A 12579-nucleotide genomic window follows, 5' to 3' on the forward strand; every position below is an offset into this window, starting at 1 on the left:
ATTTGTGATGCAGTCATATTGGCTTTCCTTTTTTTTTAAAAAAAAAAAAAACAAAACTCTGTATACATTTACAAACTAAATGCTTAATCGTGCAATGTTCTTAAATAACCGAGCACTAGGGAACTTCATTTTTCTGCAGCATTGTCAGAGTAACAAATCCTCCCACCTTTTAAAAAGAAAACAGAAACCATTGCCAGACGTGATGTGGAAGTCCAACCTGATTATTCATTGATGCATAAGCAATACTCCTACTGAAGTCTACCAGATGTTTAAGAATTCAAACCTGTAGGGCTGACATCCCGCTGCTGAGCCTGCAGTAAGAACAGGAGATAAGGGAGCGGGGCACGGGCTCTGTCCTCCATCCTGCTCCCTGCTCTGTGACGGCAGGAAAAGCAATATGGTTCCTGACTTATTTTCTACTGAGAACTAGTAGAAGGTTTGTGGATCAGTTAAGTTTGAGTGAAATAAATAAGGTGCCCTGTTGTACCTGCTCTTTAGTTACACTTCACCGTGTGGCTTTCCTACTTTGCTGTTCTTCATATTAAAAACAGGACAGCACAAAAATTAAATCACGTTATATTCCAGTGTCTGTCTGTCCTGGTTAGAAATTCGGTAGAAGTCCCACGTGCTCCTCCATCGGCAATACTAAAACTGACATTTTAAAAATTACTACAAGCTATCGTTGGCTCTTTCGCCCTAATTACTCTATGGTGGGCATCTAGTTTGCACATCTTTTTGAATTCTTCATTTCCCATGGTCTAAATCACACACCAGCTGTATATGAAGCCATGTTTGACAAGGATATGTCTAGTGCTTGAGGCAAAGAGCTGAAAGTCTTATCTGTAGGGTGTTTACAGACAGTTCGAATCCTCCTTGCTAGTCCTTTATTCACTTTGCGCTATCAAAGTTCTGGAAATACAAGAGTTTAAGCAACACCTGGTGTAAGCTGGACTACCTGTTTCAGTCTAGACTGTAACATGCTTCGAAGTGAAATAAACGCTGTCCCAACAGAGAGAGGAATGGCAGGGAAAGAGGATGCAGCGAGAAGTGAGAACATCCCCGTGAGTCCAGCTCGGGCCTGTCCCACCGTGGGCTTTGGGAAATGCCACCTGGATGTTCCCTAAAGGTGTCACGGCAGCTCCCAAAAGCTGCTCCTGAAATACATCTTTACATTTTTCTCTGAAGTCTCCTCTCAGGCTGCCTTATGAAAACAGACAAGCCCAATCCTTTCTTCTTCCCCACTCTTCACGTGTTCACGCAGCACGTTCTCCTTTCCCCGCTAATTGCTTCTCGAGGATGTCTCACCACAAGCGGCTTCGCTCATCATACAGTAATTGAACAGATGTGGCTGCCAATGATCTCACCACAAGATAACCTTGTTTGGTTTGCTTTCAGCTAAGGCGAATTGTAAACACGCTCTTGGAACGAATCCCAGCTCTATCGCAGTTTTGCATCTTGTAGCGTCCTGATGATGGTCATTGTGCTCTGTGAGGTGCCATCCCTCCTGTGACACGCACAGGGTCTCAGAGGGGCTGTCTGCATGCTCTCCATGCAAACAGGATGACTCTTCCCACCTGGACCAGTCACAGAAACGTACCCAGGCAGGCGGAGTCTGTGCTGAGGAAGCATTTCCAGTAGGAACCAGCTTGGTGCCACACTGGTCTTCAGACATCAATCATTAGTTCCCTTTGTTGCATCAGCTTTGCTGCCTGGTGCTGGCGTTTTATTCTTTTTGTTGATGGTTCATGATTTTCTACACTAATTAAAATTAAAGTGTTGGGACTTGATAGTATAATGAAAACTGAAGCTTTCCCGCACCTTCTCACTTGCGCTGAGCTGGTCCAGAGCTAGTGCAAGGGCATTTTAATGCAAATCCTCTGGGAATACACGTATTAAAAAGCAGCAATAACTATAGTTTTAATTCTTCTAAGTGAGATCTGTAAGCGCTTTAGTGTTTTGCAATGTTCAGTGAAATATAACTAAACCAGATTTGATTATTGACAAAACCTGTAAAAACCTTTCCAGTTAATTTTATTATATGGCTGTGAAATCCATTTTAATGCCTTTTGATTTCTACTGGGAGATTAATCCATGAAAATAGAAATGCAACATAAAGCTGACTTACAAGCTAGTTTTGTCTAATGGATACTTTCCAACTTTTGAGTAGCCAAACAATATGAATCACAAAACAACAGAAAAATAAAAGCTAGGGAAGTCGCAGGAGGCTGGTCTGTATATAATTTCACATACTACCAAGTTGCAGAATTTTACGTAAAATCCATAGCAGAGTTGCTACTCATCCTGTATTTGTGCCTGAATTATTACTTTGAAGATAGTCCTAAATGACGGAATTGCCTCCTTGAAGAAGTCATTGAAAAGTTGAGACCTTCCATATTGCAAAAGCAGCTGCCCCGTGCTGTGTCCTATGAGGCACAGTATGCTGGGACAATCCCTGTGAAAACACATCTCATTAGTGTCACTGTCCCATTGCCTACCTGAGAGCCTGTGGAAACACAGAAATCAGTCCAGCCAGCAGCAAGGTCTGTCACGTTAGAGTTGATGGGAAAATCGAGCAGACTCTCAGAAAGCCCTCTCAGAAAATAGTACTGAGGACAGTCTTAAAACAGACAGGTAAATTTGCATACATTTGCTAAATTCTGGTTATAATAGTGTTTTTAATTGAAGTGGCAATCCTACTGCATTATACAGAACCCTCTGCAAATGTCCTTCCCTGCAATCCATATGCTGCCTTGATACACAGGCTGGAATTTCTGCACATACATATATCCCAGGCACATAAAATCTTCCAGTTGTGCTGGAAAATCACAGCGCTACCTAACACACTGCACTTCCATTTTCACTTTGCTGTGTCCAAATAATCCTTCACTTTCTCCCATAAACATGTTCAGATCTTCGGGAGCCTTCAGTAGCCTGAAGAAATGTTGGTGGTTAATTATTTTTAAATGCACACTGCTCTATGCGATCCTGTTAAAAATGCTGTTATCTATAGCGGAAAGAAAGTAACTAAGAGCAAAGTTCTCTGAAGAACCAAAAGCATCTATTGCTGAAAGTCAAAGGGAAGTCATTAGACTGGCATGCGGACAGCACAGATATTTTAGGGACTTGGCAGTATAGGAAGAAGATGCTGTCTGCAAAGATATTTGTATTAGAAAGATCAAAGTCCTATTAGTGAAAACAGAGTTTTGTGGTTAAAAATTAATCCTACTCTTCAAAAGGAAAACTGCTGTAGTATAAATTGTGAATTATTAAATATTACAACTGAAATTACCAGGTGAATATGGTATGCTATATCTGGAACCAAAAATTCAATATCTGTAAAGACAGCAATGGGAATAGGCAGTGTAAGTGCAGCCAAGCAAGTGATGCCATTCCCAGTCCCGCTGGGTTTCCCAAACTGGTACCACTGTCCTGTCAAGCAAGGACACTTATAAACTGCTTAGCACCAGATACACCCGTCTTTGGCAGAAGATTAAAACATTAATGCCTTCTAATTTAAATATTGCCTCCCTCTTTTTTGTAGACTACCATTTAGCAATCCAATTAAAGCAGCAATTAACGGTATTAAAGCTGATATGAAAGCTAGTGAGAACAGAGCAAGGACATGAGCCTAATTAAAGGAGGAATCACAACAACCCTGATAGCAAGAGGTTAAAACAATGAAAAAAAGCGTAGCAATAGTATGTCCATCACGCTTTTCAACTTTACGACCTCTCCGGCATTGTGCTCTGCAATTACCGCTGCTGCAGAGGAGACTGGACTGAAATCGCTGTGCGTTCTGCGGGTGTTTCACTGCGGGCAGCCTGTGGCGTAAGACAGGCCTTGCTTCCTGTGTGCTGCGGTTGTGATTTAGCTAAATGAAGTTTTGGATAGTTTTAAGGGAAAGAAAAATATGCACCTATTAAACCGCAACTTCAGTCTATGTGAGTGTTTCATCAGCTTATCTACCTCTGCTTAACTAAGCAAGCAAGACATCTGCGCATGCACAAGGGACGTTACATTAAGTTCTTCATTACTACGGCGATTTTTCCATTTGATGGGTGCTTATCTCATTCAGTTTTGCACGGCTGGATACTAAGAGAACAGTATTTGGATGCACAGAGGTCTTTACCCAGCGTTGCAGGGTGTCGTTTTTGGCTAAGGTGTGTTAAAACCGGAGCTCTCACGGGTAAGACACTTTCTTGCACATGGCGTTCGCTCCACGGAGGTGCCTCATATAAAACACAATGGCTCTTTTTAGCACTTACCGTGCCAGGGCTGAACTGAAAGCTGGTGAGAAGCAGGATCTGGGCCACCAGCACAGCAAAGGACAGGTTGGCATGGATGTGGTAGCGCTGGTTGCGGATGGTGCTGACTGACCTGGCAGGAAATAGAAAGACACATGAGTACAACAGTATTGCAAGAAACACAAACGTGTTTATGATTTATCAGCAAGCGTTTTGGTTGGCTTTTAGCCACTCGTTTTGCCGGAGTTACCCTGAGCCCTCCTTCCACCAGGACCGAGTGGCACCTGGCTGGTTTCTTGCATATTCTGCTGCCATCCTGAAGGCAACAGAAAGACTGCTTTGCACATTAACTAGTTCTGCTAACGACTTGTGATAGAATATTTACAAAGGGGTTGGATCCTGAGTGGTGCTGAGCTGTCAGCACCTGGCACATCCAGCACACACCATGCCAGAGTTCCTGCCTTTATTTTGTTGGTATTAATATTTGCCTGGATTAGAAATAAGTGAATGTGAAAAGGCTTTAGTTACAGTTTTGACTTTACTGTTATCAGCTTTTTGAGCTCCTTACAGGATGGGCAGTGCCCACCTTGGCAGAGACCTGACCTGGAACACAACATCGTTTGAACCTCTCTGTCTCAGCTTTGTGAAAACCAGCTGGAGATCTGACAAGAACCTGCTTTCCTGGGAGCCGCCTGGCCTCCTGCTCCTGTTCTCATCCAGAAATAGGAAGCACAAAACAAACATACACGTTTCTCTGAACATTACAGGAGTTTCACGTAAGTTTATTCTTCTTTTTTAAAAAAGATCAGTACTAGTGATAACGAGTTTTCCATTTCAATCAGCCCCTGCCACCGGCTTTAATCGTTTCGGGAGACCTGGGCCGCCTGGCTGTGCGAATGGCAGCGCTGCCTCCCGCGTGCTCCATCCTTTTCTTGTGTCACACTGGGTGGCGGTGGCCTTTGCAACCTGGTGACACGTCGCATGTCCCCCGTGGCAGGTGCCCCAGGCTGACGGTGCAGATGACGGTTCCCTGCCAGCCCTGCTCCTCCAGCACCGCTGCAGCCAGTGCCCCATGAGAGGGGAGCGAAGAGGGAGGACGACAAGAACTATCGATGTCCTATAAGTAATTGAGAGCGACAGGCTGCGCCGCCTGGCGCCAGGGCCTTTCTAACAAGGAAATTCACATAGCTGCAAACTGGAACGTGGTTACCCGGCCGGGCTGCCCTCCTGGGAAGCGCTTGTCGTTGCCAGTATGTGCAGCAGCAAAGAACTTGCCAGATTCCTCTCCGCTTACCTCACGGTCATCTAACAGTACATTGCAAAATTTCACTGCGGCTGCTTAAGGAGGCCCCGCTCTGCGGTGAAAACCTCATCAAACTGTTTCTAATGGGCGGTTTGAGCAGTGGGGTGCGCGGCCCCTGGCAGTCAGGGGGGTCCCAGCTCTCTGTTCCAGTCTTCCCTTTGCCTTTGGTTTCTCGGGCACTTTGCAGCCCAGCAGCAGCACCGCCAGCTCCTTCTGCTCCTTTTTCCTTTCTAAACGCTGTAACGTCAAATCTTGCACTCAGACAAAAATGGAGCCGATCATTCCCCTTAACCTAAACATGCAAACAGCACAATGCCAGATAGGCAAATGTTGGACTTATTTAGAGTGAACTTTGCCACGAGTTGCACACTTGATCCAAGTATGAGCAGCACAGATCTTAACACTTAAAAATAATACAGGATTTGGAACAAGCAAACATTACAATCGGTTTACTGGGCTTCAGAAAGACATTTTTCCTAGAAACTGGCCACTTAACAGGATGTCCAAAAAACATGCTTAGTCATAGAAATAAAGAATCAAACTCTTGAATAAGAAGTACGTGGTTTAGTCTGCAAAAGGAGACGAGAATCCCATTCCTGTGCTCCAAGCCTTCTACAGCCTCCTTGCAACATTCCTGATCTATAGCAAAAAATCTACAGCAAAAATCCAGAAATAGCTCATAAGATGGAAATAGCTTGCTATTCAAAGACCACCCCATTTCAGGAAATGAAAGTAATTAAGAAATAACCAACCAACCGTTACAAATACGTGTACAGAATATAATTAAGGAAGGTTGTAGAATTAATAGCTTTTGTTTTATCCTGAGCACCTGAAAGGACCACTGCTCGGCTTCCTGCATCATAGTTGCTCGGCAGTTAATTAAGTTAAGATTACTCACGATAATATAGCAAATGTGACCAGGGTGATCGTCAAGCAGAAGATGGACAGAGCGCAGCCAATGTAAGTGATGGAGGAGAGGGCCACCTGGTGTTCTCTTGTTAGCTGTACACAAAGAAAAAACAATTACAAAGATATTAATTGATTTATGACACCACAGAACCACAGGTCAGCCCCCCCTGCACCTAATGTTTCCTCCTCCGTGTGCCCATATATAAGCTGATGTTCGCAAACATGCGCTGCCGTTTCTAACACGGGAAATGAAGAGTCAGCTCCAAACTCAGTCGCGCAGCCAGGGCACCCACATGCCCGGGGCATTTTGGTTCCCTCTCTAACTTCATAAGTCAGTATTTCCTCAGAATAAGTTCATTTCTCCGAGATGAGCGTGGTTTCGGGGCTGCACACCCAGTGTCAGCGCCGGGATCTTTCACAGCTCGCGGGACACTTCGCTAGTGCCCCCGCGCTGCAATAATTTACAGCGCTGTGCAAATACCAGAAGCGCTTCACAGCAGTGAGAGCTGACAAACCGAGGCCACCCCTAAATCACAGGCCATTTATAGCCCACTCGTTTTGTTTAATGTATCGTGTTTTCGGTGCCTGTTGGAGGAGCTGGACTGACGTCTACAGAACAGAAAGCCACAGAAAATGCCCAGCGTGAGCGGTCGGAGCATGAGCCTCTGCTCTCAGCCTCTGCTTTTACCTACATGCACCTTTTGAAGAAATAATTCAAATTTCATGAGCGTTTAATCTTTATAGTGTCCACTACTACACTCACAGAACCATAGAATCATGTAGGGTGGAAGGGATCCCCCAGTTCATCAAGACCCACCGAACCCAACTCTGGCTCAAACCACAGCCCTGAGAACCTCATTGACACGTCTGTCCAACCCCTCTAGGGACGGTGACTCCACCGCTTCATAACCCTTCTCGTGAAAAAATCTTCCTAATAGCCAATCTGAACCTCCCCCGGCACAACTTGAGGCCATTTCGCTTGTTTTATTGCCTGTTCATTGGGAGAAGAGACCAACACCCTCCATGCTGCAACCTCCTTTCAGGTGGTTGTAGAGAGGGAGAAGCCTGGATACCTTCAATGCGGAAGGACAGTTTGTTTTAACCGTTCTTCCTAAATTAATCAGAAAGTGTGCTTTAATTGTCCATGCAAGCTGTCATAAAAGAATGAGGAAAAAAGCCGCACCCAGCAAAGGGAGCCAGACAATATTAATATATAATAAGTAGAACAGAGCCGGCAGGAAGGAGTTTGCTCATCTCAGAAGAATTTTCCTGACTCGAATTTGGATTGAGTTGACATTTTCATAAACTGAAGATTTGAAAAAAAATGTGGTCAATGAAAAAGATTTAATTTTGATATTTGAAATACTGTGTTTTTTTTTTATTTCAATGCCTATTAACTATACATTTTTAGCTGAAAACTCATTCAAAATATTCATTTATTCTGAAAAATACTGAAAATACTAATATTTTTTCCTTTTTTTTTTTTTTTTTACAGTAACTCCAATAATCCTTGACGTTTGGGATTTTCTATTATTTTCCCCCACACAATAAAGTTTTCCCTCCAACAAGTATTTAATCAGAGATGATCAAACCAAACCAGTTCTACCAATAAACTATTGAAATTCCTTTTAAAGCCGAGAAAAAAAAAGAAGATCATTGTAAATGTGAACAAAACCGATGTGTTGTGGAGGTGCATTCATTTTCCTATAAATATCAGCTCACGTGCGGTGAGTTTTACAGCAAACAGGTTGCGGCCGCTCCGCAATGTGAGCAGCACCAAGCGATGCGGCAGCATCACCGACAGCCAACGGTTGCTATGGTGTTACCGTCCCGAGGAAATACGATGCAGCTCTTCAGGATTTCTTCTCTCTCAGCCAAAGACACGTTTCTTTTCCCTGACATGGACAGCATCAAAGAAACAAAAGGGTTCTGTGTGCCAGACCAGCTTCAAGGGTCCATATGATGTCTACACAAAGCTCCTATCACCCCTCATCCCCCAGAGAAGCCATGTGTAGCCATTCCTCACAGATTTTTCCTGAAACAGGAATAACTTGCGTGGAAAATTGGGCAGTTTAGAAGTGATTTCCTCACTCATGCCTGAAACACATGGACCTTATTTCCTGATTGCTCCAATACACATCCCTTTCTCTTGCTACAGGTGGTTTGCAGTTCTACAGAGGGAGGAGGGGAGCAGAGGAAGCTTTTGTAGCTTCAGGTCTCTCAGAAATCAGTATTTCTCAGCACTTCAAGGCTTTCTTTCACTCCAACACCTGCAGCCAGAAGATGTTCCCTACAGAGGCCAAAGCTGCTCAGTGCTCATTCCGATTGACCGGGGTCTATCACAGCGTCTGCATTGGCAAAGCGGGTAAGGGCTGCGCAGGAAAGGTGATGTCTGCTGTCACACACAAGTACGGAAGATACAGGGGATCCATCTAGTGGAAACGGGCAAAAATCAAAGCGTTTGTGTTTTCCCATAGTATATCTGAGAGAAAGTAACAATCACACAAACATCTTTTTCTAGCTAATCTCTGTTGTAACCCGCATGCCCCTAAGAAAGGCTTGCTCTGGGTTTTAGCTCAGTCTTCCTCCAGAAACCCCTGCAGGGAAAGACAAGACATAAAACAAGCTGTCCCAAGAGGAGCCTGTATTACTTAGAAATTAAAATAAAACAAAACAAAACAAGAAACCACTTCTCAACAAAGCATAGAAGATTCACTCCAATCTAAAATAACCCACATAGGTCCCCACATCTATGAAGTGCTCTTGCTCTGGTAAAGTCAACCAAAATCTGATGATGCTTTAAGGACGCTCTTAAATCAATCCCCACATCAGTCTGGTAACTGGTGTTTCCAAAGCAACCTCGCTGCAATTCACACGCTCATCCTGCCCGGGGTGAAGAACAGGAAGCCTGTGGGGAGTTGTGACCCAGTTCTGTGTGTTTGGGGTGAGATGGGGCCTGGGAGGGCTGTTCTGCACTCCGGGTTGGGGTGCAAGGCAGCGTCCCCATTCCCAGCGGCTCCTGTCTGGGCTGATATGAATTGCAGGGGGGAGGATACAGCACGCAAACAAGTCCTGGAATGATTTCCAGGGTGTGGAGCCACATTTCTAAATAAAAGTATATGGTGCAGGAGAGAAGAGAACCTATATTTAAAATACCAGGTCTTTCCTAACTTCCCACAAGGCAGCTGTTCCAGCACAGCTGGATGTTGTGTGTCTGTGTTGGGGCTGTAAGGGATAACAAGCATGAAGTTTGTTAGAAGTACCCGGATCGTCAGAGCATTGTGCATCACAATTCCATATAAACTCCAATGCCTGATAGGAGCTGATTCCATCTGACCTCAGCTTGTCTTTTTCCAAATTTCCAGACTCGGTTCATGGTGTGGAATATAAGACGGTAATTTGGGATGATCTTGTAGTCAGCACAAAAAAGCTAATCAGGCTATTACTGAAGAAAATATCATTAAAAAGTACCAAATAAAACATCGGGCAATCTGTGAAGTAATCCCATGAGCCTGACTCTCACTCTTGTACATGAAATTATTCTTTTCTTCTAAAAGATTTTGCTTCTTTGAGCTTATAAGGTCATTGTCTTACACTGAGACAAGCTGAAAAGCTGGGAAACGAGCTTGTGCAGTCACGAGCGTTAGCAATCATGAACACTAAAAGACAGATATTTCCTAGTTTCAGCTTGAACAAACAGTCAAATCAAAAATGCATTGTCCATATGAAACTCCCACTCTTTTAGTTCAGGCTGTAACACCCTTTACCTTGCAAGGGTCACCAACAGCAGGGACAAAGATCTGACCGTTTTAGTATTAATAGTTACCTCCATCTGCAATGTTATAGACGATTGTCTCACCCTCATTCTCACTCATAAAAGTTAGTGCATTTTTATTATGGAAAATCACGGGCATCCGCATGGCCTGAGAAATGGTTCTGGAAAGATACCAGTTCAGACCCCGAACATATATATTTTTCCTTGATGATGTTGTTAAGAGTGACATCTAACTCGTCTGTTTAAAAATAGCTGTGCTGCAAGATGAAAATATAGGATTATAATAGAATGGTACTTTTCATTTCTGGAATATCTGGAAAAGGTCAGTTGAGGCTGAGAGACTTGCCCATTAGGCTAGACATGAAAAATCCTTTGATCTGTATCTAGAACAGAAAACCTACTTATTTATGTAACACTAATGAGCACTCGTATATACAACGCAGCACAACAACCCATCAGAGCGCTAAATGGGCTACAGACACACAAAACACAACTGGCCGGACCGGAGCATCTGTCTGGGCAGCACTGGCCACTCTCTGCCCAGCGTCCCCTTCCACGTGTCCCCTTCTCTGGCCCTTTTTCTCAATATTCACCTCTCAGGCAGTTGTCGGCATGTTTTCTGCCTTGCAAAGGGAGTATTTTTGCTTTCTCCAGAGGAAGGGACATTTTGGGTGAGTATTAATCTATAATTTTCTTCTTTACATAGTGCAGAATATCCCCGTGTCTGCCTTTAGAGGCAACCCCTCAGATAAAGGGCTGAATTCTAATACTTAAAACAAGCTTTGTCACAGCCGATCCTGAAAGGGTTTGTCCACATACCAAATTACAGCTTCACAATTTAGCCACCGAAAGCAGTAATTTCACTGTCTAAACTGCTTTTGAAATCTCCTTTCTGAAAAGCAATTCATCTTCTTCCAATAAAAGGCAAATTCTTGAACCAAAAAAAGCTTCGCAGCCTTAAAAAATAAGCCCTGCAATCTAAGGACTATATTTGCCCTATCATTTGGATTTTAGTGTTGCTTACTGGTAGAACACAGAATTTGCTATTTTCTGCATGTGCTTATATAACGTATACATTGCATGAACCCAACTTTTTTTTGTTTGCTGGCACAAATGTAAGACAAGACAAGAGCATTTTGCCCTAAGTTCAAACACAAGAGCGAGTCCGTGTCCTTTTTGGTCAGCGTTCCATCCCAAAGCAGCATTCCTACCACAAAGTTAATTACACAGACATATGGCTTTTACTCTATTGAAGCGACTGGGAGGATCAGCCGCTGGCCGGGGCTGAAATCGGCTCTCAAACCCTTCTGCAAAGGCTCGAAACGATCTCTTCTGAGACATTTCTTGGGGTGAAAAATTAAGGCTCGGCCAACCCTATTGAGGCTGCACCTTTAAAATGCAATCTGAATCCAATTAAGAAAAGGATGAATAATTAACTTTGGCAGCCTGAGTGTTTCAGAGACATTAAAACATTGGCCTCGACTGATGAAGCTAATGGTTTTAATTGCCTCCAGAAAGGCTGCTGAAATTCAATTTCTGTCCAGTGAGGCCTTTATTTATATATTAAATAATAATAACAATACAAGCCTCTGTTTACCTTCATCTTGCCAAGCACTTTGTTAGGTACATAACATCATGTTTTCTTTTCAAATTAACATTCGTGTTTAGCTCGGGAGGCTCAGTCTGCTCACTGACACCACAAGGAGGATTTTTGTGTGGCCAAACCTAACGGCACAACCACAGCTCACAGAAAAAACAGGCTCGCTTGACCCAGAGAGTACTTGTATAGAGCCACAGTGTACCAGATACCATGAGTTTAGAGAAGAAAAGCCTCTGAGAGTGATGCTTTGCAGGGCTATCACCTTTATCAGCCACTTCCAGCAGAACTGCTTTTGAATTCCCATTCTCTATTAACTCCATGACTCCTAGTGAGCAGCAATAAAGTGCTACAAATGGGGCTTTTCAGGATTAGAGGAACTTCTTCCCGTCGGCAGCCCAGCCTGGTGGTTGGCTGCTTATTTAAAACGTTTCACCATGACATGAAACATTTAGAATTTCCCTGAATATCTCTGCCAAGGTATTAATTAGTATTCTTAAAACCCCACGTTGTCTTTTAAAGTAGTTCTGGGCAAGATGGCATGAAACAGTGGGTAATCTGCTCATTACAAATCACACGCAGCAAGTTTTGAGTTCGGTGAAGCCTGACGGAAGCACTTGAGTTGCGAATGTTCCCAAAGTATCATAAAGTTTGGGGATTAGAAAATTGTAGAATCATAGAATGTCCTGAATTGGAAGGGACCCACAAAATCAGATGTTTGCAATTCTTCCTCACACCTCTGTTGGTGTAA

General features: G+C 43.6%; 1 protein-coding gene across 2 annotated transcripts in view; it reads right to left on the bottom strand.

Annotated features, from left to right (window-relative positions):
* Nucleotides 1-12579, bottom strand: part of ADGRD1 (adhesion G protein-coupled receptor D1) — a 116389-nt gene that overhangs the window by 35764 nt on the left and 68046 nt on the right. For both annotated transcript variants that reach the window (XM_082066518.1, XM_082066517.1), the window contains 2 exons: nt 6446-6549; nt 4266-4377 (listed from right to left, as the gene is read on the bottom strand). In XM_082066518.1, the coding sequence (XP_081922644.1) occupies nt 4266-4377; nt 6446-6549 (216 nt within the window). The remainder of the gene's footprint in view (nt 1-4265; nt 4378-6445; nt 6550-12579) is intronic.

This window comes from Streptopelia decaocto, assembly GCF_964273445.1.
Source record: "Streptopelia decaocto genome assembly, chromosome: 15".
NCBI classification, from domain to species: domain Eukaryota; kingdom Metazoa; phylum Chordata; class Aves; order Columbiformes; family Columbidae; genus Streptopelia; species Streptopelia decaocto.